Source organism: Elephas maximus, chromosome 26, assembly GCF_024166365.1.
Source record: "Elephas maximus indicus isolate mEleMax1 chromosome 26, mEleMax1 primary haplotype, whole genome shotgun sequence".
Taxonomy (NCBI): domain Eukaryota; kingdom Metazoa; phylum Chordata; class Mammalia; order Proboscidea; family Elephantidae; genus Elephas; species Elephas maximus.
Genome location: NC_064844.1, coordinates 38,612,898 through 38,630,429, shown reverse-complemented (window position 1 = coordinate 38,630,429; position 17,532 = coordinate 38,612,898). Strand labels below are relative to the sequence as shown.

Sequence of the window (17,532 nt, the reverse complement as noted above, 5' to 3'; positions counted from 1 at the left end):
CATGGAACATGAGGATCACAACGATCTCTTCATTGGGGTCGATGTATCTAAGAAAAGCACTTGGCTCTCCCCAAGGAGAGCCAGGTGGCCTCTCCTCTTAGGTCTCCCATGCAAAGGCAGGGAGACTGAGGAGCAACTGGGAGTTTCATATTTTAAAAACTATATAATAACTTTAATTACTTTTATTGTAAAATCAATGCCCACTATAAAAACTGTAAATAGTGTAAAAAACAAAAAATCCTTCCTTCGTCTTCCCTCATCCTTCTAATTTCACTCCCCAGATACAATCACGATTAAAGAATTTGTGTGATTCCTATTAGAATTCACACCATTTAAAACACACATAATTTAATAACAGCGTCTACACTGTTCTGAAAATGTTTATTTTTCAAATAACCCTACAGTATATGAAGACCTAGCTTCTGAGCCTCATTTTTGAAGCTAGAAAGAAAACAGATAAGCATGAAAGTGTCCATTGCCTGAGACGACCTCAACAATGTCATTTCTTCAATAAATCTCATAGATTGTCACACATGTACTGCCCAATGGGATTTATATAAGCAGGTTCATGGAAGTATAGTTTATAATAAGAAATTTGGAGAAAATTTAAATGCTCCTCATTAGGGGAATGGAACAAATACGATATATCCATATGACAAAACACTGCACAGGAATGAAAGGAATAAACTATATTTATATGTAATGGGAGAGACTGACCTAAAAAATCTAATGCTGAATGAAAATAAGAAAGGTATAAGACAAAACATATGGTAAGAAATATCTGGGCAATTTTAAAATTGCCAGCAATATATATGTGGTAAAAGTTTAAAAAAAAAAAAAAATGCTATAGGATATACACTAAATGTGTAACAATGGTTCCTATGAGAAAGGAGGAAAGTAATCTGGACTGGGTAAGAAAACTACAAAGACTTCAACTTTACCTGTAATGTTTTATTTTACTTAAAAAAAAAAAAACTTTTAGAAAACATGGTAACATATTAACATTTCTTAATTCTTGGTGGTGTAGAGATTGTGTGGGGAAAGGCTTAAGGTAACAGGCCTGGCTACTATACTTTGGAAAGTCTGCTTATGAGGTTGGACCTTGGCTGATGTTTGGAACTTAGATTTTGGAGGGGTTCCCACAACCCTAAGTGATAAGACTGACTCACTGCATCTAAACTGTTTGTGCAAACAAACAGTCCCTGTCCCTCTGGGAGTCTGAAATATCGCTAGGCCAAGGGTACTTAAGTGACTAGCTCCCAATAAAAATCCCAGGCACTGAGTGTCTAACGAGTTTCTCTGGTAGACAACATTTCACAGGTGTTGTCACAGCTTGGTGGAGGAATTAGCGCATTCAGTGTGACTCCACTGCGAATGAACCTTTAGAAGCTTGCACCCGCTTTCCTCTGGCCTTTGCCCCATATACCTTTTCCCTTTGCTGATTTTGCTCTGTATTCTTTTGCTGTAATAAATCACAGCTGTGAGTATAACTTTATGTGGGGTCCCATGAGTTCTCCTAGTGAAGTACTGAGCCTGGGGGTGATCTTGGGAACCTCTTCACCCAGTAATTTTGTGTTTTTTTTTTTTTTTTTTAGAATATAAACATTATTTTAAATTCTTTACCTTTTCCTTTCTTATGAGACATTCACATTCAATGAGACATCCATTCCCCACCTACCCCCAAGCTATCCCTTGACCCAAAGAAAGCCACTTGCAGGAGATACCTCATCTGTTGAAGGCAGCCCACAGCATATTCCCGCACGTATTGGTCTGGATAATTGAAATCCAGAAGCTCCAGGGCCTCCCGGGGGGGCAATTTAGGCCAAATCTGAAGAAGTGCCTGAAGCTGTATGAAAATGGAAACTGGTTCAGAAATACTGGAGGAGAGAAGTAAACTATTTTCTCCTGGCACATAGGTGCACAGGGACAGGTCAAAAGAATCCACGCCTGTTGATATGGAATAAAAAAGATTAGCTTTGTTGCTCAAAAATTCCATAGATAAGCAACTAATAAAAAGCTATTACTTACCCGGGAAAAAAGAATGATACATGAATATATGGATTATAGAATCATTAGCCATTAAATAACTTTTAAAATGCAGACACAGAAGAAGGAAGGATGGAACAACAGAAAGGATGGAAGGAAGGAAGACAGGCAAAGAAATATCAAGAAGCACTTAAAAGTAGAATTAAAGGAATAAGTATAAGTTGCAAGGCTAAAGCTAATGACAGGCGCTTTCTATATAAATTTATTAATAACAGCATAAAATTACCTTAAGGTAATTTATATTTTTAAGATTATCTATACTGAACAGAATTTTTTATTGACCATAACATTTAAACTAGGGCTTTGAACTAGAATGGAACTGAAAACTGAAACCAAATAAAATAAAATAAAAATTTTGCCTGAGTGAGTAAAACAAAAACTTGGATCAAAGAAAAGTTTTTTTGAAACTGAACTGAAATCAAAACCTGTTATTTTGTTGTTCTGCTATTTCCAGTTCAACAATAATTTTTAAGTTATAAGCAAGATCACTGGACCATTTATGTCTGATTTGCATCTGGGGCTCATGTATACCAAATGCTTCTCTGGCACATGCCTGGTAAGGGCACACAGTTCATTGTTTCAGCAAGCAACGTTGCAGAGCTGCGGCCACAGGTGACCGCCGGCAAGCAACGTTGCAGAGCTGCGGCCACAGGTGACTGCTGTTACGTGAGATGATTCAAAGACCAGCCAGAGTTCACTATTTCTGCTCTGTGCTTGACTTCTTCCACAGTAACACAAACTGCACCTACCAAAGATGTGAGAAATGCTCAGAGATTGAAAATACCTGTAGTCAGAAATCTGAAAGAGCTAGTTAACCTGCATCGAGTTCTGAATAGAGTTTCATGTAAATGGAAATTTGTTGGGTGAGTGTAAACATTTTAAACACACATTATTCACACTTTTAAGTGTGATATTTAAATTCAAGAAACAGAAAATAGCGTATATGTATTTTTCATGATTCCATTCTTGCATTAAGTCTCAAATGTACAAGGACACACTGTACTTATATGTTTAAATTTGATATTTATTTCACAATTCAAAATGTTAACAAACATCAGCACCTAGCAGGAAGAAAATTAATGTTCCAATTGCAGTATACTGTTATTTCACTGAAAACAATATGAAGGCATCATGCGAGATTTTCCTCCAAAAGGTGCTGGATAAATATATGAGAATGTTGTAAAGTGGGACTTTGAATGGAAGAAATCTGCAAGCTCAGCTAATGTAAAATCAAAGTTATTCTGGATTTTCTAATATACTGATGATAAACTGCTAGAAACATTTTAATATACACTGGCTCTAAGTCATTTCTACAAATGTATTTACACACTCTATTCTCTTTATGTTATCAAAGTCTAACACTTGTTTTTACTGTAATGTAATATAAAACCAAACCAAACCGATGCCGTCAAGAGGTTGTGAGTCTTTAAACTCACCGAAGTCTGGGATTGACTGAGGGGCCGTGACTCTATTCTGGAAATTCAAGTTAGACTGTTGTTCACTTGACCAAGAATTCTTCCGCTTGTACAGATGAAGTAAATATTTTGTAGATTTCCTATCTATTTCATTCCTAGGGACACCATGACTAAGTAGCCAATGCCATAAGTCCATATAAGTCTGACTATTCTGATTACTGCTTTGACTGAGTCTGTTACAGTAACCACATCCACCTTGACTTTGTCAATTGAGTGCTGTCACTTGGCCCGTACCATCACAGGGTCTAATCAGCAACACTGTAGTTAGGTGTCTTAATTCAGTTATGACACTTCCCAGTGTCAAATCTGACTTACATAAAATAGCAATCACAGCGGTCTTCAAGGATGCTGGGGCTCCTTCACGAATTTGTTCCTCACTGTTGTGGTAAAATGTGTGTCCTCTGGGCACTCCAAGTGTGGGTCTGTGGGTCTAACCTGATAAATCCACTCTAACATCCCAATTTCCCTAAATCTTTGGATACCTTCTTCTACAGTATACCAAGGCAGGTCTGGTACTTGATTTAGTGTAGGCCACCGCGTAATCCGTACTTCAGCATCCCCAACCAAATAAACTATTAGAGCCTTTCCTAACCTCTTGACATGAAACACTGAATGAAGAATCTGTGCTTAGTGGGCTCATATCAATAAACCCAGACTGATGCATCTTTAGGCTCCTTGCACCATTATCCCACACCCTTAACAGCCATTCAAACACATATTCCCCAGGTTCCTGTTTGCACATATCAGAAAAGTCAAGCAATTCTTTTGCACTGAAGTATACCTCCTCCTGGGTCACACTTTGTACTTCTCCTTTTGGGGCTCATTGGGACTTAAGTCTATAAGTCAAATTGGGTGTTGAGGATGTGTTTTGAGAACATTCAACATTGTCTTGTAAGGCATCTGCCTCAGGTGATGCCTCAGGCAATGATTTGGACAAAGGCTCTTCAGACACAGCTGAGTTAACGTTATCAGATGGGGATGGAAGGGCTAATGGTTTCACTGGGGAGGGTGCCTTAGCAGATAAAGATGGAATAATCTCTCCAGATGAGAGTGAGAGGGCTGGTTTCTTTTGGCAGAAGTGATTCAACAGAATTTAGAAGCTCAGTGTCCCCAGTGTCCTGATTATCTGCCCATATGTCCCCATCCCAAGTTTCAGGATCCCATTTCTTCTCAGTCAATGCCTTCACTTTGAATTCAGATACCACTTGAGGTTGGGAATTGAGTTGGCATTATAATTCAACCACTCTTACAATAGGACTCTGGGTTTGATTTTCAGCAACGTCAGCTCTGTTACTACAAGAAATTAGGCTTTCTTTCAAGGCACAACTGGAAACTTTGAGGTCATTTATGTGGCACTTGAGCATTGACTCTGAAGCCCTGAGCTCATGTCTTTCTTTCACCAGTTTGTCTAGAGAAAGGACCAACCAACCAGCTTCCTTATACTTCTCATTATGACAAAAATGTAGAAAAGTATCAAACACGTGATCACCCACAGCCTCGCCTCTCACCAATACCTGATCTATTGGTGGTGATATTTTGTGTATTTCTATTGCCACCTCATGTCATGGATTAGGACTGCCCTCTTTACTACAGGAAGCAGAGTCATCGACATCTTCAAGACTAACCAGACTTGAGAACCAATTTAGAAAACTTGTTCTTACGGTTTTGTTTCTCTAGAACCATTCTCCATACCAAATGTCTTAGGCTGGGTTATCTAGAGATGCAAAACCAATAAGTTTATAAATATATATATAGAGAGAGATTTTACATCAAGGTAGTGGCTCACAGGGTTTTAGAGGCTGGGAAGCCCAAGTTCGTGGGTAAGACTGGAGGCTTCTCTGGCTCACAGGCAGATTCAGATGAATCCCAAGATCAGCAGACAAGACAGACCCAAGAACTAGAGGTCAGACGAAAAGGGGCCAGCTGCAGGATCCAGAGCGAGCAAAACCCCCCAAGCCTTGCCAGAAAGTCTACCTATATTGGATGTGGGCCACATCCCCAAGGAAACTCTTTCAACTGACTGGCTACTCACAGCAGATCCTATCATGGAGGTGATCACATTATATCAAATCTCATCATGGAAGTGATCACATCATTATACAACTATGAAACTACATAATAGGTGCCAAACCACTGAGAATCATGGCCCAGCCACATTGACACACGGGCCTCTCTAAATTCACAGAGACCACGCAGTGAATTTAGAGAGGTACACGAAATGTCACCATATGGATGAATACAATGTAGTGCAAAGCAAGAAGACAGAGAAGGCTGAGGGAAGTGTTCTGAATAAGCAAAAAAAAAAAGATGAGTTTCCTGTTCTAGAATATCTTAATGTGAAATTAGGTAAACAAACAGTTGACGATGCACCTGTTGAATTAGTTACTGATAACAGTTGTTCGTTTGAGTTAATTGAGTATTCAGGATTCCGTAAAATTTTAAATCTAATTACTGCTTCAATTGCTCAAAATTTTTCAATCAACTCAGAGAATATTAGGGAAATGATATCTCACTTGTCCTTAAAACTTGGCTCCAAAATGAGCCCGTAAACCTGTTGTGCTTAACCACTACGCAACCAGGGTTTCCCCCAAATTAGCAGTAATCTAGAAAAAAACGAATACTGTCTTTCAAAGTAGATGTTGCCAGCAGATTCAGTTGGTCCATTCCAGGAATTAATGCTTAGTTCTCACAAACAGTAAGATACATCTGTTGTCACTGGGAATGAAAGAATGAAAAGAAAGACACACAGGTCTGTACATAAAAAACTGTGCATCAAATTTTAGAGAAGTACAACATTGATTTACAACAGATTTATTCTCTAACCACAGATAATGGCTCTAATGTGATTAAATTGGTTGATTTGTTCAGAAATGATAGTGAAATCCAATGGCAAATGTCAGGGCAAAAGGACAATTTTGAAGACTCTGATTTAGTGCACTCTAATTTGCAAACACTAACCATCACAGAGTATGCTGGAAGTGACAAGGTTTGTAAGAAAACGCTGACTGGTATAAAGTGTGTCGCACACACACTTCAATTAGTTACTAGAGACACGATAAAGGATGCTGACCTAGAAGAATTTTTAGAAGAATGCCATGAATTCATTCCAATACTTCATATTCTGACAGTGTCTACCAGTTTTTTGAAAAATAATTTAAGGAAACCTGTACCGAACTGTTCAACAAGATGGACAGTATATATACCATATTAGAAACCTTACTCCAAATAAACCTGTTCCATCGAGTTGATTTCAGCTCACAGTGACCCTATAGGACAGGGGAGAACGGGCCCATAGGGTTTCCAAGGAGCAGCTGGTGGATTCAAACTGCTGGCCTTCTGAACAGCAGCCAAATGCTTAATCACAGCACCATCAGGGCCCCATTAGAAACGTTGCTAGGATGCAAAAATCTCTGCGATGTATTAGCTGAGAATAATACGAAATATTACTCTTCTAATGATAAACAGGCATATGTCAAATTAATTCTGGAAACTTTAAAATCTTAAAAGAAAGTTATGGTAAGACTGCAAAACGAACAATTACCCATGAGTGATGTTTTTGGTATGTGGACAGAAATTGAGCCAAAATTAAGAACTCTTAAAAATACATTTGGAAACACACTGGTTAAAAATTCTAATACCAGGGAAAAAGGTTATCACTGAAAATGATAGTGTATCAGGAGCAGCTTATCTAGTCCTTGTTATTAAATTCTAATTAGCTCTGAATTTAAGGTGAAGGCCACATTAAATTTAAAAAGCATTTGAGAAATGACAGAAAATCTGAAAAGGAAAGAGCAATACTGAAAGTTTAACAAATGAAAGCGATTCAGAAATATTCTTGATTCAAATGATGATGTCGATGAGATGGAATTATTTCTCAAAATGAAAGAAAAAAATTTAAATTGAGAACAAATGACTATACTATTGTTATTGACTCTATATTAACACGCTTTAATGGAGTACAAAGAGTTGAGGAAAAAAAAGTATTCTTGAATTTTGGGAAGAAAACCATCCACGATATCCCCAGTTACATGAAATTTCTATGGTAATTTCGGAGCCCTAGTGGCACAGTGATTAAGCACTCAGCTGCTAAGCAAAAGGTTGGCAGTTCGTATCCACCAGTGGCTCCTCGGAAACCCTATGGGGCAGTTCTACTCTGTCCTATAGGGTTGCTATGAGTTGGAATTCTCTTGATGGCAATGGATTTGTTTTTTTTTTTTGTTTATGGTAGTTTTGGGTGCACCAGGTACTCAGGGCAGTATTGAGCTTTCTCAGGTTTGAAATTCATCTTGTGAGACAACAGGGATAGCTTCAATGCAAAAATATTAGAGGATAGACTCTTAATTAGGTGTAAATATGGTTTATTGCAATGATGTTTTCTAAATGAACTGGATAATTTAAATCTGTATTTTAACAAAATGTTTATTTTATGGAATGTTATAGCAAGTCTTCAGCTTAGAACTGAGGTGAGTATCAAAGTATTAAATATTTTATTGCACTTTGCCTTTATGTATTGACGTATTAGGTATGATAGCACATTTTGTATTTCTAGTATTTTATGAATACATTCTTATCAATTTTACATGACTACAGGGTTGCTATGAGTCGGAATCGACTCGACGGCACTGGGTTTGGTTTTGGTTTGGTATTAAGTGTTAGTAATGAAATGTCACCTACTTCAAAATTAAGTTTGTTTTCAGTGTATTTTATAGTATCAAGAATTTCCTACTAAAGAAGTATTTTGAAACTTCAGTTTAATCATATATGCAGTATGTTAGGAGTGTTTTTATCACAACACTATTCTTAAAGTGCCTCAATGCTACAGTGAATTCTAGTATATCTTAAAAGATAAAATTAAAATACATATATGCATTTTGGAACCCCCGAAACTATGGCCCCTGAACGCTCTGTTAACCCAGAGCTGAAACCATTCCTGAAGCCCACTATACGGACAAAGATGAGACTGAAGTATAAGACAAAGAATGATACATGTGAGGAATGTGCCTCTTGGTTCAGTCGGATATATGAGACCAAATGGGCGGCTCCTGTCCAGAGGCAGGATGAGAGGGCAGGAAGGGACTGGAACTGGTCAAACAGACACAGGGAACTTGGGGTGAAATGGGGGGACTGTGCTGTCACATTGTGAGGATTGCAACCAATGTCACAAAACAGTATGTGTATTAATTTTGGAATGAGAAAAAAAAAATTCCTCTTAGAATTTTGCTTTATACTTGAAATCAAACTGTAAAAAATGTATATATACATATATATCACATCATGTTTTTCTTTCTATTGAAATGTTTTGAGACAGTGATTAAAACTGAACATCATTGTCACTAAAGATTTAATTATTAATCAATGTGAAGAAAGAAATAGTTTAATATTCCTACTTTCGAAACTAGTTACAAAATCTTGGGATGAATAAAATTTGAGTTAATATAAAAATGCAATATTATTTGTGATATAAGGAATGAATTTGGTAGTCGTATTTCTTCAGATGAAATTGCTCCAGGTTGTCCATTTGCAGAATATAAATTTGAGATTGGAGAGTAAAAAACAGGTTTGAACTGGTTCAGTCATGATCAATGAACCAAAGCCAGAACAGGATTTTTAAAATTTGGTGTACTGGAATGGAAAAAAATTATAGTATAAGCTTCTCGAATCCTCATAAGTAAATAACCCATAAGAGACAACCTATTTATTTTCTATAAGCCAGATAAATATAGAAATGATCTGGACATAAGATAACAAAGAATCCTTTGTGATGAGCTGGGACCGTAGGTAAAGCGAAGGTTGGGGGTTGACATAGCTGCATCTTTGGAAATCACTGTTCTAGGGAGCCCAGATCTCTAGAGAAGAATCTTATCCACTTTTTGGCAGAGCCCTGTGAGGCTCATTAGGGCTGTTCTTGGAAAAAGTTCCTCCTTCCTCAATAGTTTTGATATGTTCACTATAGCATGTATTCTTATCAGGGGTGGCAATAGGGGTAGAAATTGGTTATTGGGGAGAACAACCCTCCCAAAGCTGGACATGGCCTGAAAAAAATCTTATTTCTTAGTATTTAATTTATCCCATTAGTTTTGTGTGTGTGCATATTAGGTGAAAGTTTACAGAGCAAATTAGTTTCCCATTTGATAGCTTATGCATAAAATGTTTCATGACACATTTCATTCCCCACAATGTGTCAACAATCTTCCAATTTTCACCATGGGTTCCCCGTTTTCTTTCATCCTGATTTTCTACCCCCTCCTGCCTTCTCATCTTTGCTTTTAGGCAGATCATGCCCTTCTGAACAGTATAATCGATTGTTCTAAGGACTCATTCACCACTCGTCTATTAGTTTGATGTATCGTGGTGGCTTGCATGTTGCTGTAATGCTGGAAACTATGCCATCGGTATTTCAAATACCAGCAGGTCACCTATGGTGGAAAGGTTTCAGCGGAGCTTCCAGACTAAGATAGACTGGGAAGAAGGATCTACTTCTCAAAAAAACTGGCCAGTGAAAACCTTACGAATAGCAGCAGAACACTGTCTGATAATAGTGCCAGAAGATGAGTCCCTCAGGCTGGAAGGCACTCAAAATACCACTGGGGAAGAGCTGCCTCTTCAAAGCAGAGTTGACCTTAATGATGTGGAAGGGGTAAACTTTTTGAAACCTTCATTTGCTCATGTGGCCCGACTCAAAATGAGGTCAAACAGCTGCAAACATCCACTAATAATCGGAAGGTGGAATGCACAAAGTATGAATCTAGCAAAATTAGAAGTTGTCAAAAATGAAATGGAACGCATAAACATCTATATCCTAGGCTTCAGTGAGCTGAAATGGACTGGTACTGATCATTCTGAATGAGACAATCATATGCCAGGAAGACATCCTGAAGTGGAATGGTGTAACATCCATCATCAAAAAGAACATTTCAAGATCCATCCTGAAGTTCAAAGCTGTCAGTGACAGGGTACTATCCATATACCTTGCGTGTTGCTGTGATGCTGGAAGCTATGCCACTAGTATTCAGATACCAGCAGGGTCACCCATGGAGGACAGATTTCAGCTGAGCTTTCAAACTAAGACAGACTAGGAAGAAGGACCCGGCAGTCTACTTCTGAAAAGAATTAGCCAGTGAAAGCCTTATGAATAGCAGCTGAACGCTGTCTGATATAGTGCCAGAAGATGAGCCCCCCATGTTGGAAGGTTCTCAAAAGATGACTGGGGAGGAGCTGCCTCCTTAAATGAGAGTCAACCTTAATGACGTGGATGGAGTAAAGCTTTCGGAACCTTCATCTGCTGATGTGGCATGACTCAAAATGAGAAGAAACAGCTGCAAACATCCATTAGTAATCAGAACCTGGAATGTATGAAGTACGAATCTAGGAAAATTGGAAATTGTCAAAAAATGAAATGGAACGCATAAACATCAATATCCTAGGCATTATGCGCTCCAGTGGACTGGTATTGGGCATTCTGAATCGGATAATCATACGGTCCACTATGCCAGGAAGGACAACTTGAAGAGGAACGGTGGTGTATTCGTCGTGAAAAAGAACGTTTCAAGTTGTATCCTGAAGTACAACCCTGTCTACGAGGAAGACCAGTTAATACGACTATTATTCAAATTTACACACCAACCACTGAGGCCAAAGATGAAGAAACTGAAGATTCTTATCAGCTTCTGCAGTCTGAAATTGATCGAACATGGAAACAGGATGCATTGATAATTGCTGGTGATTGGAATGTGAAAGTTGGAAACAAAGAAGATGGATCCATAGCTGGAAAATATGGTCTTGGGGACAGAAACCATGCCAGAGATCAAATGATAGAATTTTTCAAGACCAACAACTTCTTCGTTGCAAATGCCTTCTTTCACCCACATAAACCGCAACTATACACAAGGACCTCGCCAGATGGAATACACAGGAATCAAATCGACTACCCTTGTGGAAAAGCTCAATATCATCAGTCAGAACAAGGCCAGGGGCCGACTGCAGAACAGACCATCAACTGTTCATATGCAAGTTCAAGTTGAAACTGAAGAAAATCAGAGCAAAAGTATGACTTTGAGTATATCCCACCTGAATTTAGAGACCATCTGAAGAATAGATTTGATGTGTTGAACACTTATGACCAAAGACCAGATGAGTTGTGGAAGGACATCATACATGAAGATGGCAAGAGGTCATTCAAAAGACAGGAAAGAAAGAAAAGACCAAGATGGATGTCAGGGGAGACTCTGAAACTTGTTCTCGAACGTTGAGCAGCTAAAGCAAAAGGAAGAAATGAAGTAAAATAACTGAACAGAAGATTTCAAACGGCATCTCAAGAAGACAAAATAAAATATTATAGTGACATGTGCAAAGAGGTGGAGATAGAAAATCAAAAGGGAAGAACATGCTCGGTGTTTCTCAAGCTGAAAGAACTGAAGAAAAAATTTCAGCCTCGAGGTGCAACAGTGAAGGATTCTACAGAAAAGTATTAAACGACGCAGGAAGCATCAAAAGAAGATGGAAGGAATATACAGAGTCATTATACCAAAAAGAATTAGTCGACATTCAACCATTTCAAGAGGTAGCATACGATCAGGAACCGCTGGTACTTAAGGAAGAAGTCCAAGCTCCAGTGAAGGCACTGGCGAAAAACAAGCCTCCAGGAATTGATGGAATACCAATTGAGATGTTTCAGCAAATGGATGCAGCGCTGGAAGTGCTCACTTGTGTATGTCAAGAAATCTGGAAGACAGTTACCTGGCCAACCAATTGGAAGAGATCCATATTTATGCCTATTCCTAAGAAAGATAATCTAGCCAAATGTGGAAATTATTGAACAATATCAGTAATATCACACGAAGGAAAATTTTGCTGAATATTATTCAAAAGCTGCGGCAGCAATGTATTGACAAGGAACTGCCAGAAATTCAGGCTGGATTCAGAAGAGGACGTGGAACCAGGGATATCATTGCTGATGTCAGATGGATCCTGGCTGAAAGCAGAGAATACTAGAAAGATGTTTACATGTGTTTTATAGACTATGCAAGGGCATTTGACTGTGTGGATCATTAATAAATTATGGACAACAATGCAAAGAATGGGAATTCCAGAACACTTATTTATGCTCATGAGGAACCTGTACATAGATCGAGAGGTAGTTGTTTGGACAGAACAATGGGATACTGAGTGGTTTAAGGTCAGGAAAGGTGTCCATCAGTGTTGTATCTTTTCACCATACCTATTCAATCTGTATGCTGAGCAAATAATCCAAGAAGCTGGACTATAAGAAGAAGAACAGGGCATCAGGATTGGAGGAAGACTCATTAACAACTGCGTTATGCAGATGACACAATTTTGCTTGCTGAAAGTGAAGAGGACTTGAAGCACTAACTGATGAAGATCAAAGACCACAGCACTCAGGATCGATTATATTTCAACATAAAGAAAACAAAAATCCTCACAACTGGACCATAAGCAACACCATGATAAATGGAGAAAAGATGGAAGTTGTCAAGGATTTAATTTTACTTGGATCTGCAATCAACACCCATGGAAGCAGCAGTCAAGAAATCAAAAGATGCATCGCATTGGGCAAATCTGCTGCAAAGGACCTCTTTAAACTGTTGAAAAGCAAAGATGTCACCTTGAAGACTAAGGTGCACCTGACCCGAGCCATGGTATTTTCAATTACATCATGTGTATGTGGAAGCTGGACACTGAATAAGGAAGACCAAAGAAGAACTGACGCCTTTGAATTGTGGTGTTCGTGAAGAGTATTGAATATACCATGGACTGCCAAAGGAACGAACAAATCTGTCTTGGAAAAAGTACAACCAGAATGCTCCTTAGAAGGATAGCGAGACTGCGTCTTACATACTTTGGACATGTTGTCAGGAGGGATCAGTTCCTGGAGAAGGATATCATGCTTGGCAGATTACAGGGTCAGCGGAAAAGAGGACAACCCTCAACGAGATGCACTGACACAGTGGCTGCAGCAATGGGCTCAGGCATAACAACGAATGTAACGATGGCACAGGAACAGGCGGTGTTTTGTTCTGTGGTTTATGGGATCACTCACTATGAGTTGGAACTGACTGAACGGCACCTAATGACAACACAAGGAAGACCAGTTAATACGACTATTAAATCAAAGTTATGCACCAACCACTCTGGCTAAAGATAAAGAAGCTGCAAATTTTTACCACCTTCTACAGTCTGAAATTGACTAAACATGCAATCAAGATGCACTGATAATTACTGCTGACTGAAATGTGAAAGTTGGAAGCAAAGAAAGATTGGGAGCTGGAAAATATGGCTTTGGTGACAGAAATGATGCCAGAGATTACATGACAGAATTCTGTAAGACCAACGACTTATTCATTGGAAATACCTTTTTCCAAGAACATAAACATTGACTATACACCTCTCCAGATGAAATACAAAGGAATCAAACTGACTACATCTGTGGAATGAGACGATGGGGAAGCTCAGTTTCATCAGTCAGAACAAGGCCAGTGGCTGAATGTGGAACAGACCATCAACTGCTCATATGCAAGTTCAAGTTGCAGCTGAAGAAAATTAAAACAAGTCCATGAGGACCATAGTACAACTTTGAGTATATCCAATCTGGATTTAGAGACCATCTCAAGAATAGACTTGATACGTTGAACACTAATGACTCAAGGCCAGACTAGTTGTGGGATGACATCAAGGACATTGTACATGAAGCAAGAGGTCACTAAAAAGGCAGGAAAGAAAGAAAAGACCAAAATCAATGTCAGAAGACACTCTGAAGTTTGCTCTTGAACACAGAATAGCTAAAGCAAAAGAAGAAATGATGAAGCAAGAGACTGAAGAGAATATCTTAAAGATCTTAAGACAAAACAAAGTATTATAATGAAATGTGCAAAGACCAAGAGTTAGAAAACCAAAAGGGAAGAACACACTCAGAATTTCTCAAGCTGAAAGAACTGTAGGAAAAATTTAAGCCTTGAGTTGCAATACTGAAGGATTCTGCGGGCAAAATACTGCATGACACAAGCAGCATCAAAAGAAGATGGAAGGAATACACAGAGTCACTGTACCAAAAAGAACTGGTCAATGTTCAGCTGTTTCAGGAGGTACCACATGATCACGAACCAAGAGCACTGAAGGAAGAAGTCCAAGCTGCACTGAAGGCATTGCGGGAAAACAAGGTTCCAGGAAGTGACAGAATACCAACTGAGATGTTTCCACAATCAGGTGCAGTGCTGGAAAACACACAAAACGAAACCATGATCAGTGCTACAAAATTATGATGAACAGATGGCAGTGGCTGGGGGACTTTTAATCAACTGCTAAATCTCAAAGTCATACTGTGAGAGATGACTTGAGTGTACCTACTGGCTGCTTCATGGATGTTGCTTTTGTGCGCGACTTGGGCTTTCGGAATTAGACTAAAATAGTTCCTATTTTATTATTTAATTCTAAAAACAACATTCAATCCATCATTAATTACGTCAAGTGCTGAAAAAAAAAAAAAAGCAGTCAGTCAACAATATCAGAATGAATAGCTAGCAGCTAATAAAGTTTACTAGTACTGGGAGCCTTCTAGGAGTCCCTGGTGGGTCCAAATGGTTAATATGCTCAGCTGCTAACCAGAAGGCTGGAGGATCGTCCACCCGAAGCACCTCAGAAGAAAATCCTGGTGATTTACTTCCAAAAACTCAGCCACTGAAAACCCGACGGAGCATCGTTCTGCTCTGCCACGGCCCCCACTGAGCCGGAACCAACAAACGGCCACTGGCTGGGACTCTTCTACAACTCGCCCACATACGACTTTTGTCTGTAGAGTCAGAGAACAGACCTTGTTTTGACTCTCCGTTTCTCAAGGTAATAGATTTATTGAGAAAACAGAGCCTATGTTCTTTTATACCAGTTCAACATAACTGGCAGTTAGATAGAGGGAGGAGACGAACAAAAAAAACATTACTTTTTATTCTATTATTATTTTCTTTTTATTCTAGGCTACTAAAAATGGGCATTAAAATTATAAACTTCATACTTTCTTACACATGCTTACACATACACAATTGTTTTCCTTGGGTTTCAAGATTCCAAAATTGGCTTTTCTTCTAGAAAAACACGTAGCCTTAAGTTATATCTGAAAATAGCCCTTTAGATTTCCTCTCAAAATGAGACAAGCATGCTAAATACCTGAATGTAAAAATTTCTGTCCCTAGGGGCCAAATTTGCCACTAATCTAATTCACCACTAATCTGTCAGTTTATTGCACTCTGGTGGCTTTTGTGTTGCTGGGATGCTGGGAGTTATGCTCCCAGTATTTCAAATACCACCAGGTCTACTTCAGAAAAAATTGGCCAGAAAACCTCATGAATAGCAGCAAAACACTGTCTGATAAAGCACCAGAAGATAGAAGTGAAAGCTGGACAATGAATAAGGAAGACCGAAGAATTGATGCCTTTGAATTATGGTGTTGTTGAAGAATTTCGAATTATAGCATTGGTAAAGAATATTGACTATACCACGGACTAAAGAACAAACAAATCTTGGAAGTACACTCCTTTGAGGCGAGAATGGCGAGACTTCATTTCACGTACTTTGGAGAGACCAGTCCCTGGAGAAGGACACCATCCTTGGTAAACGGTCAGCAAAAGAGAGGAAGAACCTCGACAGGATGGATTAACACAGTGGCTGCAATGTTCAGCTCAAGCATAGCAACAATTGTGAGGATGGCACAGGACCAGGCAGTGTTTCATTCTGTTGTACACAGGGTTGCTATGAGTTGGAATGTACTCACCACCACCACCTAACAACAACAGGGACCAAATAAGTACAGTAAAACCTGTCAAAGCTGGAACCTGTTTAAGGCACAAACCTATCAGAGAGGGAAAACTCAAATATTTTCCACCAAAACAAGCGTTAGAACGGTGGTAAGGCTGCACCCTGTCACAGGCGGAAAACTTGCAAGAGATGGAAAAAACAAGGGAGTCCTGTCAAGTTCTAGCTCTTTGTATTCAGTGGAAATAAGCCCATTTCATTTTCACATAGTTCATCTAAGGAAATTCTCCCCAAGGTATTTTTAAGAGTACAGCAAGAAACCTTTTCCATTGTGATTCTAACAAAATAAAAAAAAAAAAAAAACACATTTCTTGGATATACACTTAGCACTACACACTCTCTATGAAATAGGCAAATAGGCTACCAAAAAATTGCTTACAGCTCATTTTCTATTATTAGTGGGATATTTCATAGAAAGCTAACCTGGAACTTAGATAAATACAAATAAGTAGTTAGAAGATGGTAACTATTTCAGGTTAATAGATAATTTCGATAACTAGCTAAAAGACATAAAACAGTTATTTTTCAAAGCAATGTTCCTATGCTCTAACATGGAAAAGAAAGTGTTTAAACGAGGCATATATAATACTTGTGTAACCTAGTTCCAACCTTTAGACAAAAGAAATAATGTCACAAGCAATTCTTCCAGCGCTTAATTTGAGAAATAAAGCAATAAACTCAAACGTAAAAAAAAATGTACACGGGTAGAAGAAATATGTATTTCTTTGCTACATTTTTTAAGTCATTATAAATGTACTAAGACCAGAAAACCACAGAGATTGAATGAATTTGAAGTAAACTGAACAACCCTGGTTATTTTAATACGTCAAATTTGTTTATTCTGATAAAAAAAAATTTTTTTAAGTTTCTTTCTTTTGAGCATTGGTGGCCAACTGAATTAAAAAAAATGCCAGTTTTTGGCAAGGCCTTGAAAATTAAATCAAGAGGCTAAAATTTGGTGGCTTTTTTAGAGCAAAATTCTTTTCCTTTCTTTCCATTCCGTCTAAAGATATGCATTCATTGGTACTCATGAATGCCTGAAATGAATGTTAAAATTGATCTAAATGGTTTATGATTTCATGTCAACTTCTACACTAGACTAGAATGTAATTTTCAGAAAAATAATTCATTTTAGAATAGTAATTGCAAAAGGCCTTAAGATTAAACCTCTGAAGTTCATTGATGAAACCGG

The 17,532-nt window shown here is 38.4% G+C and overlaps 2 protein-coding genes across 6 annotated transcripts in view; one reads left to right on the top strand and one right to left on the bottom strand.

Annotated features, from left to right (window-relative positions):
* Positions 1-17,532, bottom strand: part of PIK3CB (phosphatidylinositol-4,5-bisphosphate 3-kinase catalytic subunit beta) — a 209,748-nt gene that overhangs the window by 32,401 nt on the left and 159,815 nt on the right. For all 5 annotated transcript variants that reach the window (XM_049870195.1, XM_049870194.1, XM_049870196.1 and 2 more), the window contains one exon: positions 1,725-1,846. In XM_049870195.1, the coding sequence (XP_049726152.1) occupies positions 1,725-1,846 (122 nt within the window). The remainder of the gene's footprint in view (positions 1-1,724; positions 1,847-17,532) is intronic.
* The window catches only part of FAIM (Fas apoptotic inhibitory molecule), a 134,106-nt gene that overhangs the window by 109,973 nt on the left and 6,601 nt on the right, over positions 1-17,532 (top strand). The gene's annotated exons all lie outside the window — the stretch shown is intronic.